Source organism: Bufo bufo, chromosome 2, assembly GCF_905171765.1.
Source record: "Bufo bufo chromosome 2, aBufBuf1.1, whole genome shotgun sequence".
NCBI classification, from domain to species: domain Eukaryota; kingdom Metazoa; phylum Chordata; class Amphibia; order Anura; family Bufonidae; genus Bufo; species Bufo bufo.
The window spans coordinates 215,146,990-215,169,884 of record NC_053390.1 but is presented as its reverse complement, the minus strand read 5'-3'; the positions used below and the strand labels follow the sequence as shown (position 1 = coordinate 215,169,884).

Here is a 22,895-nt window from a genome sequence, read left to right as displayed (position 1 = left end):
GCCAAGCCAGCGTCAGGGTAGAACCACTACCTGAGGGACTGCCCCACTGCGAACGCTAGTACCAGAGTAAAAATCCACACCAGCGGAGAACACGCTGCAATGCTAAGCCAGAGTGCCAGCACAACCAATTCCCACATCAGAAATGGTGGAAAGGGAATATAGAGTCAGTTTAACACTCGACATGCTGGAACGTATATTACGTGCCATGGTGTACGCACTACATATTGTTGAAGACACATATTGGGACAGTGGAGGGCCATGGATATTGGGGACGCTAGGACACATGAGTGACACTGGGCAACCCCCTGAGGAGAGAGGTTGTCATAATCATTCCCCAAAACAGCACCGAAGGAAAAAGACACAACGTGGAAACAGCCACAGTATCCCTGGCGGCACCGAAATACCATTAGGAGAGTACAGGGCACCAGCGTGTATAGATACTCGCTACGCTCCATTTGTAGAAGAAGCTAAGGCATCTATAGCCGTGGCGTAGTTGAAGTGTAACATCCAAGATGTGTACTCATTCCCCACGGTAGTGGATCAGTTGTGGAAAGGGCAATGTTGCAATTATCCCACCAATGAAAGGGGGTAATGTTTACGGCAAGCACTGCACTCAGTGGTAGTGCAAATACTCCACCATGAAGTGTGGTAATGCAGTAATGCATCTAGCAGGAACTAAATCCAAGTAGAGAGAATACGCCTCTTACGGAAAGGGCAAGGCATAAGGAGAGTCCCGTATCAATACCCCACCTACGTAAGGGGGTAAGACATACAGTAAACACTGAACCAGGGACAATGTCATAGCGCCACCTATGTAAGAGGCTAATGCATACAGTAAGTACTGTAAAGCAGTTCCGCCACCTAATAAAAGGGGGAACGCCTACTGCCGGCACTGAAACAGTTCTAGTGCGGTTAGACCCCAATAGAGGAAGGTAATAACCAAGGGAGTACTGCATCCAGTAGTAGTGCAAATACTCCGCCTAAGGAAGGGGGTAATGCATACGACAAGTACTGCTGTCTACCTCGGACACCATCTTGGAAGATCGCACCGGAATCACGGCAGAGACCGAACCACTGATCCCCCCCTTCAGACCGAACCTCTCCAGAGAGGGAGGGTGCGTCTGAGCGTGACCCTAGGGAAGAAGGGTGGGGGTGTGAAGGTGACCGAGGAGGAAGTATCCTGCTCTTCCCCACTATGTGCAATCCTGCCTCAAGAACTCGCCCATGGCAGCTGGAAACTGCAGCGGTGAAATCTATCAACCAAACTACTTGGGGGTGGAATGGCAACTTCTAGAGGTTCACTCAGCGGATTGCGCAGGCGAAGCTACATCAACCAAACGATCCCGGAGGGTGGATTGGGAATTTTCAGAGGTCCTCCATTGGGTTGCACAGGCAGTTCTTTGTTAATCAAACGACCTCAGGGGGTGGATTGGGAAAGTCTGGAGATCCACCATTGGATTGCACAGGCAGTGCTTTATCAATCAAACCGACCCTGGAGGGTGATTGGGAAGGTCCGGATGTACACAATTGGATTGCGCAGGCAGCGCTTTATTAACCAAACGACCCCTGAGGGTGATTGGGAAGTCTGGATGTACACAATTGAATTTGCGCAGGCAGCGTTTTATCAACCAAACGACCCCTGAGTGTGATTGGGAAGGTCCGGATGTACACAATTGGATTGCGCAGGCAGCGCTTGGCAACCAAACAGCCCCAGAGGAAAGATAGAGAGATCTATCAATGGATTGCACAGGCAGCGCTTTATTAACCAAAACGACCCCGGAGGGTGAATGGAAAACTGAAGGGTCCGCCTTTGACCGTGATGGGACACGGGCCCAGTCTGACGCAGACAGAGGGGTCCTGCAGTGATGGGGACTGAGAGGGAGGACCCGAATGGACTTATTTGTGTTTATTTATTTTTATAAAAAAACTGGGATGCTCACCTCAATTGGGCAAGAGGCAGAGGAGTTAAGTCCCTCAACATTAAAGCCCCTCAGCAAGAAACCCATATAATCCTGTGACAGCCTCAAGAGAAGGCTGACCAGGAAGGGATAACTGCCTGAGGACCGAGGGCAGAGCTCTGCGAGCTACAGGGGGAGGGGAAGGCAAGGCAGGAAGAATTTGCGCCAGACCACCCCCCTCCCCGGGGATGAAGTGCGGGCTAGTAAGCCGCAAGCCGGGGCCTAAAGTTATTGGACCCAGCCGACTGTACGGCCGGAGCACCGAGGGCTGCGGGGACAACGCTGTATGGCCGCGGCTGGCTGAATTGGCTTGCGCAGGTGGAGGGCAGGTGATTGGGAAGGTTCACCACACACCAGCACATCACTGTAAGTGAATGGCGCCAGACCGCAGAGAAATGCCCACGCATGCCGGGAGTGCGGGCCGGACTGAAGGCGGGGCCAGATTTTATGGTGCCAGGACCCAGTGCAGGCGTTCGCTTCCTGGAGCGGCTCACTCTTAGGCGCCTGCATCCAGGGGATCAATATCGCTGGGGAGCAGAAGCAAGGGGCGTCTGAGCGAGAGGTCAGCGGTAGTTGCGCAGGCACTCTGCATCCGTTCTCCACACCCGACTAAAGCGGTGCGCACAGTTTAATAGTGCCTGCAGGGACCTGGCCATTAACCCCCTTATGTGCCCGAGTATCGACGGCACAGAGGGGGAGGGGAAGACTTTTGTAAGCTGGGCTAGTGATAAATGAAGCCCGTGTCTGGCCAAAGAGGGAGCCTTTTCCGTAGAACCCTTTAATAGGAAGGGAGGGGGTTAACATGCTCACCTAGTCCCGTACTCACCTTATCTTCATCCTCTTCTCTTCACCCTACCTAAGTGGGCCCATAATGGTACCTTCTCCAGCAGGGTCACCTCCTCAGCAGCTGGCACCGGAGTGGCAGGAGTCTGGTATGGCGGGAGGGTCTTATCTTCGGCGGACCTAGGTGACCCCTTGGCTGGCGGGATGCAGGGGAGGGAGGCTGCCCTGGTCCACCTTGTCTTCTGTGGGGGAGGCAGCAGTGCGGATGATCGGCACTGGCACAACTCGACCCCGGGAGAACAGGGAGGAGAGGCGTCCACTGTTTTCCCATCTGAAAAAGAAGGAAAAAAATTAACTAAAATAAAAAAAATCTTCAGGAGGTTCCCAGAGCAGGGAGATCTTGCCTCCTATTGACACGAGAAAAAACTGGGAAGCTCTCTCTCCAGGCTGGAGGGGGTATAGCTGCCAGGGGAGGAGCTAACAGCTTTTACTAGTGTCAACGCCTCCTAGAGGACATAGCTATACCCCACTGTATATGTGTCCCCAATGAATATGGGCGAGAAAGATCAGATTCTAGTGCTGTTACATCAGTCATATAACTTTCAGGCAAAACTGTATTGTGGGAAATATTCAATTGGTTATTCCCTGCCCGACAAGCAAAAAAAATAAAGACAAAAAAAAAATTCACAATTTTACATATTACTATCACTGGTTTTCAATTGTGCTTCACATAATTTTTTATGATTTACAACAGAAACCATCCATGTTCTAATGGACCCCTTGGACTGAAATGGTTTCTGGTGTCAAAGGCTGAAGACTACCTCTCCTTAGTTACAGCTTAGATGGAAGAGGACCCATCGCCTCGCCTGACATGTCTGTTCTAGTAACTACATGCATCCCCCATGTAATAACAATTCTGGGGCATCTATTCGTATGTCTCTATGTTGTGCCATTCCTTTATCATGTCTACTATAATGAATGAACTGCTAGCAGTCTGCAGTAAGGGTACAGTGGGGTGGTGACCAGATTGGGGGGGGGGGGGGGGGGTCCCTGCTCCCTGCACAGTGTGACACCAGCAGCACTGATTGAACCGAGTCAGACACACCCGCTACTGGTAACAGCAGTACCTTTATTGCAGATTGCTGGCGATTTGTAAACTTCTAGCAGAAATAATAGAGGAATGGCACAACATAGTCTTAAACATAGATGATCCAAAATTGTTATTACATGGGGAATGGAAGTAAAACAGACATGGCAGGAGTGGCGACAGGTCCTCTTCAAACTATAACCGTTACACTTTAAAGGGAACCCGTCACCTGGATTTTGGGTATGGAGCTGAGGACATGGGTTGCTAGATCGCCGCTAGAACATCCGCAATACCCAGTCCCCATAGCTCTGTGTGCTTTTATTGTGTCAAAAAATCGATTTGATAGATATGCAAATTAACCTGAGATGAGTCCTGTCCCTGAGAGGAGTCCAGCGTGAAGGAGCCCAGCACCGCCTCGCATCCTCCGAATCTCCTCCTTTCTCCCCGACGTCACAAAGCTAGAGCGCCGTGATCTCGCGATGCACAAGCTAGAGCATGCGCAGTTCGTTCCCTGAGGCTGATGCAAGCACATGGAAGGAACACTATGCCGACACTGTGCATGCGCTAGCTCGCGCATTGCGAGATTACGGCGCTCTAGCTTTGTGACGTCGGGGAGCAAGGAGGAGATTCGGAGGATGCGAGGCGGTGCTGGGCTCCTTCACGCTGGACTCCTCTCAGGGACAGGACTCATCTCAGGTTAATTTGCATATCTATCAAATCGATTTTTTGACACAATAAAAGCACACAGAGCTATGGGAACTGGATATTGTGGATGTGCTAGCGGCGATCTAGCAGCCCATGTCCTCAGCTCTATTCCCAAAATACAGGTGACAGGTTCCGTTTAAGATTTCAGGAGCACAGCCATGTTTTTATGTCTGAATGTGTTAGAATATACTCACACATGTCAGATATACTGTGATTTATTTTGCTGCAAAACAGAGCGTAGTACAGTCTGCATCTTAAGCTTTATTGTGGTTTGAATTTGAAATATGTAGCACATCAACTTATATAGGTTATGCTTTACAATGTACAGGGTGAATTGAGAGGCGAAATCCACACTTAACACATGCAGACTTGTGGTGTATTTTGCTGCAGAATGGGCCTCTTGTGGCCGTACACTAATGACAATAACTGAGGTTAATTTGCATAGGCTAAACCCCCTAAATATGATTTATAATATGCATTATCCAGGTGACAAAGTGTTTGTCTAACAGTTGGACCGTGCTCCTATGATGCCTTACTTTTTCACTTGAGGAGATTTTCAGTAGTGTGTCCACCTGATACAAAGCTGTGCCACTTTCTTGACGAGAGTCAATGTTCAAGCGACAACTGCCTGTATCATCATTTGCTAAAAGCTCAATATCGTTCCACATATTGACGCTGTGTTTTCCTGTAAAGATATAATTAGTAGAAATATTATTTATGATGCAAAAGGTAATCTGCAAAGATAAAAAAAAAAGGGCCGCTACTGCAAAAATTAAAAAGAGCTGTTCAAACTGTGATATTTAAAAAAAAATAATAGCCCCTGCCTGTCTGACACTTCCCAGGTCACCACCACTCTGTATTTCCAATTCCCTCTTAGCAAACGAGAAATGACTGCTCAGCCAATCACCGTACAACTAAAAAATAAATAAAAAAATTAACTCACCTCCTCCTCTTGATCGCGTAGTTGCCGATCTCTTCTTACTTCTTTAATCATGAGCTGACGGCTAAAGGACCTGTGGTGACGTCACATCACATGGTCCAATCACATGGTCCATCACCATGGTGATGGACCATGTGATGAGCTCAGTGACGTCACCACAGGTCCTTTGACAGGTCCTGAAGAAAGAACAGGAGACCGGCAGCTACGCGATCAATTGGAGGAGGCGAGTTAATTTTATTTATTTTTTTAAAAGACAACTTTTTATTTTCAAAGAAAGGATATAACATAAAATGCAAAATCAAAGCAGTGCATGCCGGTTACAAATCATTTACATAAAGCATACATTAATGTCTAGTTAGACAGCAAAGGTTCGAAACAAAATGACCCAAAGAGACAAGTGCCTCATAAGGTATTCTCCCCCCCACCCCAATCGAAAACCTAAATCCCCTCCCCCCCACCTTCCCAACCCTAAATCAAAACCAACTAACTTTCTTTTTGTCCTGCCAGGACAATTACCATGCCTCTTGACAGACAGGGGCTAAAGGTATTATGTCGACATAGGGGCAACTTCTCAAACGATCATAATAAAGATATCAATGTGCCAAGCGACCTAGCGTCCCTTTCAGTTGCTCCTCTAAGTACCACTTTGTTAATGCAAAAGGTTTCAGAATATTTTCAATCTCGGAATCAGTGAGGAAATGAATTAGGAAACCTCTGCATTTCTTAAGAAATTTGCCTCCCTTCCCTTCCTTATGTCTTATTACATCCCCTCGCTCCAAGGCCAGCAACTCTTTAAGACAAGCTAGAATGTCATCCCTAGAAGGGATCGAAGGCTGAAGCCAGTGTTGCAAAATGCTCCTTTTGGCTACCATACAAAGTGCATGGAAGAGGGTCGGCACTCTACGCTCTATAGGGACCCCATCCTTCAATTCCTCCCAGTAATGAAACAAAAAGATCATCGGGCTCAACGGGACCGTCAGGTTCCAACTATCCTTTGAAATCTGGGCTACATGGAACAGAGTTAATTTTTTATTCATTTTTTAACCCTCAATTGACCTTCTACTAAGCATTCTGTATTAACCACTACAGGACCGCCGTACACAGGATTGCGTCTTTGCGACGGCCCTGTTACTCCGAGTGGACGCGCCGGCACGTCATCTCGCGAGACACGAGATTTCAGGCAAAGCCGGCCCGCGCATGCGCATCGCGGGCCAGCAAAAGTTAAAAGACAAGTTCGTCATCAGCCTGCCAGCCAATGATCGTCGCTGGCAGGCTGATGATTTTCAAAAAAACAAATCAGAAGCCAGTTAACACATTATATTTATAAATATAATGTGTTAAATGGCTTCTGTGCTCCTCTGCTGGTCCTGTTTGTCAGTTGGTCCCAGCAGAGGAGCACACATCACAGTGAGTACACCCAACACTAGACTTAGCCCCCAGATCACCCTCCATCACCCCAATTAACCCCTTGATCACCCCTGTCAATCACCTAGTGAAAGCGAAAAAAGTGATCAGTGTAAACTGTCACTTTTTTTTCCCACTGGTATTGACTGTTAGGTTTTAGGATAGTTTAGGCCCCTTGGTTAGGTAGTTAGCGATCGTTTAGCGCCCAGCCCACCGCAGTCACCGATTCGCTGATTAGCGTATCGCTAATCAGCATTTGTACTTTTATAGTATCTGTAAGTGATCAGAACTGATCACAGTCAGATCTATAATAGTATTAGTGTCACCTTAGCTGGCCCTCCACCCAAAACGCAGTGTTTGCCCGATCAGGCCTGATCGGTCGCCCACACGTGCGTTCACCCACGCCCGCCCCGCCGCAAGGACAAAAAATTATAATTTTTTTGATCACTGCACAATCACTTTACAAGCGCTGCGGCGATAAAAAAAATCTGTTTTGATATTTTTTATCAATCGCAGCGGCCTCCGGTACTTCGCTAGCCTCCCATTTGTAAGACAGGCTTGCTTTTTTTCTTGGGTAGTCTCAGGGAATACCCCCTAAATTTAGTTGACCAAATGGCAAACAAGGGGTATTCTTCTGAAGAGGCATACAGGATTCTGACCCAGTTGGATGAGGAATGGGAACCCTCATCTGACGAATCCAGCGGGTCAGAATATGAACCTGTAGAAAGCAGTGGCAGTCTGACCCAAAGTTCGGACGAGGAGGTTGAGGTCCCTGATTCCACAAGGCGTACCCAGCCCCGTGTTGCTACACCACAGTTTGCGCAGGATCCGCTTCAAGGGCAGCAGAGTGGAGCTGGCGCTGTCGGATTACGTGGTGAGGCATACACCAGCAGCGCAGCCCATCCTGGACCTAGTACCAGCACTGCCGTACAACATGGTGAAGTGGCGAGCACCAGAAGGGCAGTTGAAGCTGGTACGGTGGCATGTGCATTAGTTCCCCCGTCGCAGCCAACGCACAGACAGGCCCGTAGAGCCCCTGATGTGCTGGCAAACCCTGATTGGCAGCCCCCAACTTCAGCCGCACCTGTAGTTCCCCCTTTCACCGCCCAGTGTGGAGTTCGGGTTGAGACAGCTCAGATCGGTTCGGCACTGGGGTTTTTTGAGCTGTTCTTGACTGCGGAGCTCTTGGACTTAGTTGTGGCAGAAACAAACCAATATGCCACTCAATTTATAGCCGCCAACCAGGGAAGCTATTATGCCCAGTCTTTCCGGTGGAAACCCGTCCAAGTTTCCGAATTTCATAATTTTTATGGGCCTTCTCCTCAACATGGGCTTAACAAAAAAGCATGAATTGCGGTCATATTGGTCTACGAACCCAATTCATCACATGCCCATGTTCTCTGCTGCCATGTCCAGGACACGATTTGAGGCCATCCTGCGTTTCCTGCACTTTAGCGACAACAGCACCTCTCGTCCCAGAGGCCACCCAGCTTTTGACCGGCTGCACAAAATTCGGCCCCTCATAGACCACTTCAACACCAAATTTGCAGATTTGTATACCCCTGAGCAAAACATCTGCGTAGACGAGTACCTTATACATTTTACCGGGCGCCTTGGCTTCAAACAATACATCCTAAGCAAGCGCGCCCGGTATGGGGTCAAATTGTATAAGCTCTGTGAAAGGGCCACAGGCTATACTTACAAATTTCGGATCTATGAGGGTAAAGATCAGACCCTGGAGCCGGTCGGTTGCCCTGACTACCTGGGGAGCAGTGGGAAGACAGTCTGGGACTTGGTGTCACCCTTATTTGGCAAGGGGTACCATCTTTATGTGGACAATTTCTACACAAGTGTGCCCCTCTTCAGGCATTTGTTCCTAGAACAGATTGGCTGCTGGGGCACCGCGCGACCTAGTCGCATGGGCTTCCCCCAACGGTTCGTTACCACCCGTCTTGCAAGGGAGGAGAGGGCTGCCTTGTGTAACCAAGAACTGCTCGCGGTGAAATGGAGAGACAAGCGTGACGTTTACATGCTCTCCTCCATTCACGCAGACACGACAATCCAAATTGAACGAGCAACCAGTGTCATTGAAAAGCCCCTCTCTGTCCACGACTATAATTCGCTCATGGGAGGGGTGGACTTCAATGACCAGATGTTGGCTCCTTATCTACTTTCCCGCAGGACCAGACGCTGGTATAAGAAGGTGTCTGTATATTTGATTCAATTGGCTGTATATAATAGTTTTGTTCTCTACAGTAAGGCTGGGAGAACAAGATCCTTCCTCAAATTTCAGGAAGACATCATCGAGAACCTCCTGTATCCAGGAGGTTCAGTGGCCAAATCCACCAGTGTAGTGAGCCGTCTACACGAGCGACATTTCCCCAGTGTCGTTGCTGGTACCTCAAACCGACCGCCATCCCTCGGTCGGGTCCTGCTGAAAACTATCTGCGGCCATAAGTAGGAAAAGCACTTCCTACTTCCGGAACGCACGCTACATGCGCCGAGAACCGGATCTCGCTTGGATTGCGAGATTTTGTCCCCCTGAGAAGCGTGGTGAGGAGGAGGCCCCGGCCCGCCTGAACACTGTCAGGAAGGACCGGCGTGCCGGACGCACCTCTCAGTGCGGCCGGGACTGCAGAGTAGCGGCAGCGCGGCGTAAGCCAGACCCCAGCAGCAAGCACCAGACTCCGGCCAGCGGCTCCTAGAGGAGACTTACGCCGGAACAGGTAACCCCACTTCGAAATAATTCTCAGGGGCCCTGCAGCCTAACCTTCTTCTTCTCTCCACGAACCGTCTCTGTCTAGGACAGGAAACAGGAACTGGTGGTCTTGGGGCCATGCACCTCCTTATGAGCTCTCCACGAAAGTTCCTGTTTCCTGTCCTGGATGGAGGCGGTCTCTCAAGGGTGCTGTCATGGGCGTAAGGGAAAAATGTTGTGTCTGTAGCAGGAGTGAAATAAGGCATGACACCCGCTATTTCTGTCCTGACTGCCCTGACCACCCTGCCCTATGCTTAGGGGAGTGTTTCCGGAAGTACCACACACAGGTACACTTAGCATAGTGTTGTGCATTTTCATAAGTGTACAATGTATCTGATGATATTATATTCAATATGGATGATCATTGCCTTTAACAGCATGTGATCAGCATGAACCTGAAAAAAAACCAAGATGGGTTCATGGCAAGTTAAATGTGTTAAAAGTAAATATATAGGGAGCAGTATACTTCGTATTATTGTTTAGAGACATGGATTTATCTACACAGGTTTCTCTAAACTTGTCTGTCTGAGGAACAATGGGTGTTTCATGGCTAAACCATGATCTGATGAGAGACGTCCATAAAACACATCTAGTGTGGAACAGATATCTATTCATATATTCACATATAGATATATATACACTGCTCAAAAAAATAAAGGGAACACTTAAACAACACAATGTAACTCCAAGTCAATCACACTTCTGTGAAATCAAACTGTCCACTTAGGAAGCGACACTGAGTGACACTCAATTTCACATGCTGTTGTGCAAATGGGATAGACAACAGGTGGAAATTATAGGCAATTAGCAAGACACCCCCAATAAAGGAGTGGTTCTGCAGGTGGTAACCACAGACCACTTCTCAGTTCCTATGCTTCCTGGCTGATGTTTTGGTCACTTTTGAATGCTGGCGGTGCTTTTACTCTAGTGATAGCATGAGACGGAGTCTACAACCCACACAAGTGGCTCAGGTAGTGCAGCTTATCCAGGATGGCACATCAATGCAAGCTGTGGCAAGAAGGTTTGCTGTGTCTGTCAGCGTAGTGTCCAGAGCATGGAGGCGCTACCAGGAGACAGGCCAGTACATCAGGAGACGTGGAGGAGGCCGTAGGAGGGCAACAACCCAGCAGCAGGACCGCTACCTCCACCTTTGTGCAAGGAGGAACAGGAGGAGCACTGCCAGAGCCCTGCAAAATGACCTCCAGCAGGCCACAAATGTGCATGTGTCTGCTCAAATGGTCAGAAACAGACTCCATGAGGGTGATATGAGGGCCCGACGTCCACAGGTGGGGGTTGTGCTTACAGCCCAACACCGTGCAGGACGTTTGGCATTTGCCAGAGAACACCAAGATTGGCAAATTCGCCACTGGCGCCCTGTACTCTTCACAGATGAAAGCAGGTTCACACTGAGCACATGTGACAGATGTGACAGACGTGACAGAGTCTGGAGATGCCGTGGAGAATGTTCTGCTGCCTGCAACATCCTCCAGCATGACCGGTTTGGCATTGGGTCAGTAATGGTGTGGGATGGCATTTCTTTGGAGGGCCTCCATGTGCTCGCCAGAGGTAGCCTGACTGCCATTAGGTACCCAGATGAGATCCTCAGACCCCTTGTGAGACCATATGCTGGTGCGGTTGGCCCTGGGTTCCTCCTAATGCAAGACAATGCTCGACCTCATGTGGCTGGAGTGTGTCAGCAGTTCCTGCAAGACGAAGGCATTGATGCTATGGACTGTCCCGCCCGTTCCCCAGACCTGAATCCAATTGAGCACATCTGGGACATCATGTCTCGCTCTATCCACCAACGTCACGTTGCACCACAGACTGTCCAGGAGTTGGCAGATGCTTTAGTCCAGGTCTGGGAGGAGATCCCTGAGGAGACCGTCCGCCACCTCATCAGGAGCATGCACAGGCATTGTAGGGAGGTCATACAGACACGTGGAGGCCACAAACACTACTGAGCCTCATTTTGACTTGTTTTAAGGACATTACATCAAAGTTGGATCCGCCTGTAGTGTGTTTTTCCACTTTAATTTTGAGTGTGACTCCAAATCCAGACCTCCATGGGTTGAAAAATGTGATTTACATTTTTTATTTTTTGTGTGATTTTGTTGTCAGCACATGCAACTATGTAAAGCACAATGTATTTCAGAAGAATATTTAATTAACTCAGATCTAGGATGTGTTATTTTTGTGTTCCCTTTATTTTTTTGAGCAGTGTATATTCCTGTGTGCATTCATTTAGCGTTTGAACTTGTTAATGATTCATATATACTATGCAATATTGATGTATTATAACCAAATATTATTAATGTATCTTTATGTGTCTGTATCTCATTGAGAGGATATATTCTAGGGGATATAGAGAGTGTTTAAGTTGAATTTTCTTAAATAGGGTTTATTTTAGAGGAGCTGATGTTATCTCAAACATCATTACTCAATAGCTGAGACAGTTAAGATACACAAATCAGAAGAACCGTTGTACCCTTATCTGGCCAATAAATTCAGGGATTAGGGAAACTTCTGATACCGCCAGTCAGTCTGAGAAAAGTGTCAGAAAGAGTCCCTCCTAATTGATTTAAGATGAAAGAGATCAGAGTTTAAGTGGTAATAAAACAATATATATAGATGTTAATTCTTAAAATATTTAAAATTGTTATATGATACAACAGTGCCATCAAGTGGTAGATAGGCAGAAGTTTCTAAGGAATGTCAATTAAATGACATCATCCCCATGTTTAACATACATCACACCCACCTTATCTAATTGGAAATCACTAATCCAAGAGGGGATGGGCATAGATAAGGATTGGAATATCTGATACAGTTTTGGGAGATCAGGACACTTCACAGACACTTCACAAGGACTTCAGAAACACTTCACAAGGATTTCATTCATCAGCATCACTTCACACGTCAGGAACATACCATAGGACGGGACATATCTAAATCTTGGAAAGCTGGGTCCATTCTAAAAGCTCTTTATCCCAAAGCCAGGGGTAATGTATAATCTATTTCATTTGCAGTAATTATAAATCGCTCCAATTGGCATATAGTTGAGACCCCATTATTAGTGGGTCAATAGTGTTAAAACAATCATTTTATGGGAAATTCTAATGAACGTGCACATCATTAGAATTCCTGTAATATTGCTATCAGAGTGGAATCTCTGATCGGATTTTATTATCCGTAGTTAGGCCAACGGGCGTATTTATAAGGTGTCTCTTACTGCCATATTCTTTGATTGAGCATAAGGGATTTTCCACAGATTCATTTCTATTGTTTTGATGTTGTTACATTATAATATTTTGATAATCAGTATACTAATTGGTAATAATTTGATAATAATTTGAATAACATTATATTGTACTTTGTGTACTAAATTAAGTGAGCCCGGCGTAAACGGCGGAGCATCATCTTGTGGTCAATTTTGATATTATCCTTGTATTCATTTGTATGCCATTTTTACTGCATGTATTTATTTGTAATAAATTATATTTTATATAGTTAATTGCACCCTGTTTCATTATCTGCACAAATTAACTTTAGATCTCGTCAATAAAAGAACTGGCGTTTATATGTCCGCCAATTAAATTTTTAATTTTTCATATTTCATAAAAATATGAAATCATAAGTTTTATGATTTCATATCTTATATGAAATAAATACCCGACAATAGGGATTGCGTTTCACAGGACAGGCACGCAGGGCTATTAGGGCCCTTTCACTCACAGCTGCTGCAAACCTCTTCTTTCACCTGGGACAAAGTGCATAATGTACTTCGCCACATCTTTGGGCGATTTGCACTTTGCACATTGTCCCATGGGGAAGGAGAGGTTTGTCCTATAAAAAGGTAAAAAAAAAAAAAAAATGGCAATGATTTATTCATCCACATCGATTGATGTGAATGGAGAAATCGGGTTTGCCAGGGCATACGGGCTAAGTGGGTTTGGATGTTGGGCGGAGCTCCTATGTCCTGGCAGACCCTTTCCCCTCTTTTTTTTTTTGGCAGAGATTTTTTCATCCACATTGATCAATGCGAATGAAGAAATCTGTGCCGTTCATTTTTTCTTTCAGCCCAGAGGCTTCATTACCCGTATGCTCAATATAAGGAGAATAGCAGAAACTCCTAATGCTGGCCATACATGTAATGATTGCGGAGACCCTCAAATGCCAGGGCAGTACAAACACCCCACAAATTACCCCATTTTGGAAAGAAGACACCCCAAGGTATTCGCTGAGGGGCATATTGAGTCCATGAAAGATTTAAATTTTTGTCCCAAGTTAGCGGAAAAGGGAGACTTTGTGAGAAAAAAAATAAAAATAAAATCTATTTCCGCTAACTTGTGCAAAAAAAATAATAATGATAATCTTCTATGAACTCGCCATGCCCCTCATTGAATACCTTGGGGTGTCTTCTTTCCAAAATGGGGTCACATGTGGGGTAGTTATACTGCCCTGGCATTTTAGGGGCCCTAAAGCGTGAGAAGAAGTCTGGGATCCAAATGTCTAAAAATGCCCTCCGAAAAGGAATTTGGGCCCCTTTGCGCTTCTAGGCTGCAAAAAAGTGTCACACATATGGTATCGCCGTACTCAGGAGAAGTTGGGCAATGTGTTTTGGGGTGTCTTTTTACATATACCCATGCTGGGTGAGATAAATATCTCGGTCAAATGCCAACTTTGTATAAAACAATGGGAAAAGTTGTCTTTTGCCGAGATATTTCTCTCACCGAGCATGGGTATATGTAAAAAGACACCCCAAAACACATTGCCCAACTTCTCCTGAGTACGGCGATACCACATGTGTGACACTTTTTTGCAGCCTAGGTGGGCAAAGGGGCCCACATTCCAAAGAGCACCTTTAGGATTTCACAGGGCATTTTTTACACATTTTGATTTCAAACTACTTCTCACGCATTAGGGCCCCTAAAATGCCATAGCAGTATAACTACCCCACAAGTGACCCCATTTTGGAAAGAAGACACCCCCAGGTATTTCGTGATGTGCATAGTGAGTTGATGGAAGTTTTTATTTTTTGTCACAAGTTAGTGGAATATGAGACTTTGTAAGAAAGAAAAAAATAAATAAAAATAATCATCATTTTCCGCTAACTTGTGGAACTCACTATGCCCATCAGCGAATACCTTAGGGTGTCTACTTTCCGAAATTGGGTCATTTGTGGGGTTTTTCTACTGTCTGGACATTGTAGGACCTCAGGAAACATGACAGGTGCTCAGAAAGTCAGAGCTGCTTCAAAAAGCGGAAATTCACATTTTTGTACCATAGTTTGTAAACGCTATAACTTTTACCCAAACCATTTTTTTTTATCAAAGAATGCAGAACAATAAATTTAGAGAAAAATTTTAATAGAAATGTAGTTTTATTTGAAAAATTTTACAACTGAAATTGAAAAATGAAATTTTTTTGCAAAATAAATCGTTAAATTTCGATTAATAACAAAAAAAGTAAAAATGTCAGCAGCAATGAAATACCACCAAATGAAATCTCTATTAGTGAAGAAAAGGAGGTAAAATTCATTTGGGTGGTAAGTTGCATGACCGAGCAATAAACCGTGAAAGTAGTGTAGTGCAGAATTGTAAAAAGGGGTCTGGTCATTAACCGCTTAAGGACACAGGGAGTACATGTACGCCTTGTGTATTTTCGATCACCGCCACGTGTCGGGCGGTGATCGGAACCCCGTGCCAAATCATTGAGCAGGCACCTCGGCTAAATGCCCCCCCCCCCCCATGTCGGTGATCGCAACAAACCGCAGGTCAATTCAGACCTACGGTTTGCTGCGCTTTTTGCAGTTTCTGATCCGCGGGGATCAGAAACTGTAGTATGCCTAAACTATATATGTTTCACCCCCCCTGCACCCCTGAATGATTTGATGGCGGCGGGAGGTGCAGGGGAAGGGGGTTGTGGGCGGTGCGGGAGGCGGGATCGCAATCCCCCGCCCGCCTCCCCTTGAATAATCGTTGGTGTACAGTGGGTATACCAGGGTGTCAGCACATTGCTGACACCCTGGTATAAACGGCTGACATCTGTGATGCGATGTCAGCAGTTTAACCCTTTCCATACCGCGGTCCGTACGGACCGCTGTATGGAAAAGGTTAACAGCTCAGGGAGCTCCCTCCCTCTCCCATCGGGGGGCTGCTGTGCCTTTGCAGCCCCCCGATGGGAGAGGGAGAGAGCCCCCAGACAGATCCCCTCCTTACCCTTCCCCGTCTGCGCAGTTGTGGCCACAACTGAGCAGACGGGGAAGGTTCCCATGGCAACAGGACGCCTTCTCAGGCATCCTGCTGTCCATGGTGCTGAACAGATCTGTGCTAAAGGCATAGATCTGTTCAGACAAAGTGTAAGTAAAATACAGTACAAAACACTATATAGTGTACTGTACTGTATTATACAGACATCAGACCCACTGGATCTTCAAGAACAAAGTGGGTCTGGGTAAAAAAAAAAAAAAAAAAGAAAAAAAAAAAAGTTAAAAAAAATCAAAAAACATATTTATCACTGATTAAAAATGAAAAAAAAAAATAAATTCCCTACACATGTTTGGTATCGCCGCGTCCGTAACGACCTGATCTATAAAACGGTCATGTTACTTTACCCGAACGGTGAGCGCCATAAAAATAAACTATGATGAAATTGAAATTTTGCCCACCTTACTTCCCAAAAAAAGTAATAAAAGTGATCAAAAAAGTCGCATGTACGCCAAAATAGTGCCAATCAAACAGTCATCTCATCCTGCAAAAAATGAGACCCTACTTAAGATAATCGCCCAAAAACTGAAAGAAATATGGCTCTTAGACTATGGAGACACTAAAACATTTTTTTTGTTTTAAAAATGAAATCAGTGTGTAAAACTTACATAAATAAAATAAAAAATTGTATACATATTAGGTATCGCCGCGTCCGTGACAACCTGCTCTATAAAATTACCACATGATCTAACCTGTCAGATGAATGTTGTAAATAACAAAACAAAAACGGTGCCAAAAAAGCTATTTCTTGTTACCTTGCCGCACAAAAAGTGTAATATAGAGCAACCAAAAATCATATGTACCCTAAACTAGTACCAACAAAACTGCCACCCTATCCCGTAGTTTCTAAAATGGGGTCACTTTTTTGGAGTTTCTACTCTAGGGGTGCATCAGGGGGGCTTCAAATGGGACATGGTGTCAAAAAAACCAGTCCAGCAAAATCTGCTTTCCAAAAACCATATGGCATTCCTTTCCTTCTGCGCCCTGCCGTGTGCCCATACAGCAGTTTACGACCACATATGGGGTGTTTCTGTGAACTACAGAATCAGGGCCATAAATAATGAGTTTTGTTTGGCTGTTAACCCTTGCTTTGTAACTGGAAAAAATATATTAAAATGGAAAATCTGCCAAAAAAGTGAAATTTTGAAATTGTATCTCTATTTTCCATAAAATCTTGTGCAACACCTTGCTTTATTAGTGGAAAAAATGGGTTAAAATGGAAAATTAGACAAAGAAAATGAAATTCTCAAATTTCATCCCCATTTGCCAATAACTCTTGTGCAACACCTAAAGGGTTAACGACGTATGTAAAATCAGTTTTGATTACCTTGAGGGGTGCAGTTTCTTAGATGGGGTCATTTTTAGGGAGTTTTTACTCTAGGGGTGCATCAGGGGGGCTTCAAATGGGACATGGTGTCAATAAAACAGTCCAGCAAAATCAGCCTTCCAAAAACCAAACGGCGCACCTTTCACTCTACGCCCCGCTGTGTGGCGTACAGTAGTTTACGGCCACATATTGGGTGTTTCTGTAAACGGCAGAGTCAGGGCAATAAAGATACAATCTTGTTTGGCTGTTAACCCTTGATTTGTTAGTGGAAAAAATGGGTTAAAATGAAAAATTAGACAAAAAAAATGAAATTCTCAAATTTCATCCTCATTTGCCAATAACTCTTGTTAACAACGTATGTAAAATCAGTTTTGAATACCTTGAGGGGTGTAGTTTCTTAGATGGGGTCATTTTGGGGTGGTTTCTATTATGTAAGCCTCGCAAAGTGACTTCAGACCTGAACTGGTCCCTAGAAGTTCTAAGCCTTATAACACCCCCAAAAAATAAAATATAAATTCCCAAAATAATTCAAACATGAATGTAAAGTCATCACAATTTTTGAGGGTATTACTATGTATTACAGAAGTAGAGAAACTGAAACTTTGAAATTTGCAAATTTTTCAAAATTTTTGGTAAATTAAGTATTTTTTGTGCAAGTCAAAGCGTTTTAAAGTTATCAGCACTTAAAGTGACACTGGTCAGATTTGCAAAAAATTGCCTGGTCCTAAGGTGAAATAAGGCTGTGTCCTTAAGGGGTTAAGGGTGTTTAAGCTAGGGGAGCTGAGGTGGTTAAAGAATGCTATTATTTTCCCTTATACCCATGTTATAATTAATCTTGAACCCAAACCTGAACTTCAGTGAAGAAGTTCGGGTCTGTGTACTAGGGATCGACCGATATTGATTTTTTAGGGCCGATACAGATAATTTGTGAACTTTCAGGCCGATAGCCGATCATTTATACCGATATTCTGGGAATTTTCATTTTTGAGAAAAAAAAATAATTCTTACACAAATCTGCTGAAAATTAATATGTTTATTGTTAACGTGTATTTTTTTGTTTATTGTTAATGTGTATTTTTTTTTTTTATAAATCTTTTTCATTTATACTTAATATTTTTGTGGTTTTTTTTTACTAACTTTTAGCCCCCTTAGGGACTAGAACCCTTGTCCTATTCCCCATGATAGATCTCTATCAGGGTGAATAGGATCTCACACTGTCCCTGCTGCTCTGTGCTTTGTGCACACAGCAGCAGGGAGCTGAACATGGCAGCCAGGGCTTCAATAGCGTCCTGGCTGCCATGGTAACCGATCGGAGCCCCAGGCTTACACAGCTGAGGCTCCGATCGGAGGAGCAGGGGAGAGGGGATCCTGTGGCCACTGCCACCAATGAGTAATACTGGGTGGGGGTGGGGGGGGGGGGGCGCACTGCGCCACCAATGTTTTTACTATTGATTGGGATGGGGGTGGGGGGCGCACTGCGCCACCAATGATTATTACTGGGGGGCTTGGGGGGGGGCGCACTGCGCCACCAATGAAGATAAGTCTCTCAATCATTCATATACAGGAGGCGGGAGCTGGCTGCAAAATCACATAGCCGACTCCCGACCTCTATGAGCGGTAGCTGCGATCCGCGGCACCTGAGGAGTTAACTACCGCGGATCGCAGCTATCGCTCATAGAGGTCGGGAGCCGGCTATGTGATTCTGCAGCCAGCTCCCGCTTCCTGTATATGAATTAATGAAAGGCTTATCTTCATTGGTGGCGCAGCGGCCACAGCCCCTCCCCTTCTTTTGTCTTCTCTCCTCTCATTTGCGGCAGCAGCAGCACAGGGGGAGGGAGACACTGCTTCCTTCTCCCCTGTGCTGCGGAGGGAACACAGAGAGCGCTGAGAGCAGCGCGTTCTGTGTTCCCAATATGTTATCGGTATATCGGCAAAATAGATGCCGATACCGATAACGTTCAAAATCCTGAATATCGGCCAAACCGATAATCGGTCGATCCCTACTGTGTACCACATTCAGTTTTTTATCACGCGCGTGCAAAACGCATTGAACCCGCGAGATAAAAACTAAACAGAACGCAATCGCAGTCAAAACTGACTGCAATTGGGTCCCTACTCACGCGGGTTTGCCGCAATGCACCCGGGACGCATCCTGAGCCAAAACGTGACGCCTGTGTGAACCCAGCCTAAGTGGTCATTTCCAGCAGGGACCGAAAAGCGTAGGAACCCGATCAGTCATGTATGCATCACTAATTTTGTTGTTTTTACAGGGAGTGCAGAACTATTAGGCAAGTTGTATTTTTGAGGATTAATTTTATTATTGAACAAGAACCATGTTCTCAATGAACCCAAAAAACTCATTAATATCAAAGCTGAATATTTTTGGAAGTAGTTTTTAGTTTTAGCTATTTTAGGGGGATATCTGTGTGTGCAGGTGACTATTACTGTGCATAATTATTAGGCAACTTAACAAAAAACAAATATATACCCATTTCAATTATTTATTTTTACCAGTGAAACCAATATAACATCTCAACATTCACAAATATACATTTCTGACATTCAAAAACAAAACAAAAACAAATCAGTGACCAATATAGCCACCTTTCTTTGCAAGGACACTCAAAAGCCTGCCATCCATGGATTCTGTCAGTGTTTTGATCTGTTCACCATCAACATTGCGTGCAGCAGCAACCACAGCCTCCCAGACACTGTTCAGAGAGGTGTACTGTTTTCCCTCCTTGTAAATCTCACATTTGATGATGGACCACAGGTTCTCAATGGGGTTCAGATCAGGTGAACAAGGAGGCCATGTCATTAGATTTTCTTCTTTTATACCCTTTCTTGCCAGCCACGCTGTGGAGTACTTGGACGCGTGTGATGGAGCATTGTCCTGCATGAAAATCATGTTTTTCTTGAAGGATGCAGACTTCTTCCTGTACCACTGCTTAAAGAAGGTGTCTTCCAGAAACTGGCAGTAGGACTAGGAGTTGAGCTTGACTCCATCCTCAACCCGAAAAGGCCCCACAAGGTCATCTTTGATGATACCAGCCCAAACCAGTACTCCACCTCCACCTTGCTGGCATCTGAGTCGGACTGGAGCTCTCTGCCCTTTACCAATCCAGCCACGGGCCCATCCATCTGGCCCATCAAGACTCACTCTCATTTCATCAGTCCATAAAACCTTAGAAAAATCAGTCTTGAGATATTTCTTGGCCCAGTCTTGACGTTTCAGCTTGTGTGTCTTGTTCAGTGGTGGTCGTCTTTCAGCCTTTCTTACCTTGGCCATGTCTCTGAGTATTGCACACCTTGTGCTTTTGGGCACTCCAGTGATGTTGCAGCTCTGAAATATGGCCAAACTGGTGGCAAGTGGCATCTTGGCAGCTGCACGCTTGACTTTTCTCAGTTCATGGGCAGTTATTTTGCGCCTTGGTTTTTCCACACGCTTCTTGCGACCCTGTTGACTATTTTGAATGAAACGCTTGATTGTTCGATGATCACGCTTCAGAAGCTTTGCAATTTTAAGAGTGCTGCATCCCTCTGCAAGATATCTCACTATTTTTGACTTTTCTGAGCCTGTCAAGTCCTTCTTTTGACCCATTTTGCCAAAGGAAAGGAAGTTGCCTAATAATTATGTACACCTCATATAGGGTGTTGATGTCATTAGACCACACCCCTTCTCATTACAGAGATGCACATCACCTAATATGCTTAATTGGTAGTAGGCTTTCGAGCCTATACAGCTTGGAGTAAGACAACATGCATAAAGAGGATGATGTGGTCAAAATACTCATTTGCCTAATAATTCTGTACAGGGTGTATATGATATATGACCCTTTAACCACCTCCGGACCGCTGTACGCATAGACGCGTCCTGGAGGTGGTTGATTGATTCCGAGTGGACGCGCCGGAGCGTCCTCTCGCGAGACGCGAGATTTCCTGTGAACGCGCGCGCTCACAGGAACGGAAGGTAAGAAAGTGGATCTCCAGCCTGCCAGCGGCGATCGTTCGCTGGCAGGCTGGAGATGTGATTTTTTTAACCCCTAACAGGTATATTAGACGCTGTTTTGATAACAGCGTCTAATATACCTGCTACCTGGTCCTCTGGTGGTCCCCTTTGTTTGGATCGACCACCAGAGGACACAGGTAGCTCAGTAATATGTTGCACAAAGCACCACACTACACTACACCCCCCCCCCCCGTCACTTATTAACCCCTTATTCACCCTTGATCACCCCTGATCACCCCATATAGACTCCCTGATTACCCCCCTGTCATTGATCAACCCCCTGTAAAGCTCCATTCAGACGTCTGCATGATTTTTACGGATCCACTGATAGATGGATCGGATCCGCAAAACGCACACGGACGTCTGAATGGAGCCTTACAGGGGCATGATCAATGACTGTGGTGATCACCCCATATAGACTCCCTGATCACCCCCCTGTCATTGATTACCCACCTGTCATTGATCAACCCCCTGTAAAGCTCCATTCAGACGTCCGCATGATTTTTATGGATCCACTGATAGATGGATCGGATCCGCAAAACGCACACGGACGTCTGAATGGAGCCTTACAGGGGCATGATCAATGACTGTGGTGATCACCCCATATAGACTCCCTGATCACCCCCCTGTCATTGATTACCCCCCTGTCATTGATCACACCCCTGTAAAGCTCCATTCAGACGTCCGCATGATTTTTACGGATCCACTGATAGATGGATCGGATCCGCAAAACGCATACGGACGTCTGAATGGAGCCTTCCAGGGGGGGTGATCAATGACTGTGGTGATCACCCCATATAGACTCCCTGATCACCCCCCTGTCATTGATCACCCCTCTGTAAGGCTCCATTCAGACATTTTTTTGGCCCAAGTTAGCGGAAATTATTTTTTTCTTACAAAGTCTCATATTCCACTAACTTGTGTCAAAAAATTAAATCTCACATGAACTCACCATACCCCTCACGGAATCCAAATGCGTAAAATTTTTTAGACATTTATATTCCAGACTTCTTCTCACGCTTTAGGGCCCCTAGAATGCCAGGGCAGTATAAATACCCCACATGTGACCCCATTTCGGAAAGAAGACACCCCAAGGTATTCCGTGAGGGGCATATTGAGTCCATGAAAGATTGAGATTTTTGTCCCAAATTAGCGGAAAGGGAGACTTTGTGAGAAAAAAATAAATAAAATCAATTTCCACTAACTTGTGCCAAAAAAAAAAAATTTCTATGAACTCGCTATGCCCCTCATTAAATACCTTGGGGTGTCTTCTTTCCAAAATGGGGTCACATGTGGGGTATTTATACTGCCCTGGCATTCTAGGGGCCCTAAAGCGTGAGAAGAAGTCTGGGATCCAAATGTCTAAAAATGCCCTCATAAAAGGAATGTGGGCCCCTTTGAGCATTTAGGCTGCAAAAAAGTGTCACACATGTGGTATCGCCGTACTCAGGAGAAGTTGGGGAATGTGTTTTGGGGTGTCATTTTACATATACACATGCTGGGTGAGAGAAATATCTTGGCAAAAGACAACTTTTCCCATTTTTTTATACAAAGTTGGCATTTGACCAAGATATTTATCTCACCCAGCATGGGTATATGTAAAAAGACACCCCAAAACACATTCCCCAACTTCTCCCGAGTAGGGCGATACCACATGT

The 22,895-nt window shown here is 45.5% G+C and overlaps 1 protein-coding gene across 1 annotated transcript in view; it reads right to left on the bottom strand.

Annotated features, from left to right (window-relative positions):
• Positions 1–22,895, bottom strand: part of KNTC1 (kinetochore associated 1) — a 265,358-nt gene that overhangs the window by 229,412 nt on the left and 13,051 nt on the right. The window contains exons 2-3 of the mRNA XM_040416167.1: positions 21,325–21,330; positions 5,070–5,218 (exon numbers count right to left, since the gene is read on the bottom strand). Of these exons, the coding sequence (XP_040272101.1) occupies positions 5,070–5,201 (132 nt within the window). The 5' untranslated portion in view covers positions 5,202–5,218; positions 21,325–21,330. The remainder of the gene's footprint in view (positions 1–5,069; positions 5,219–21,324; positions 21,331–22,895) is intronic.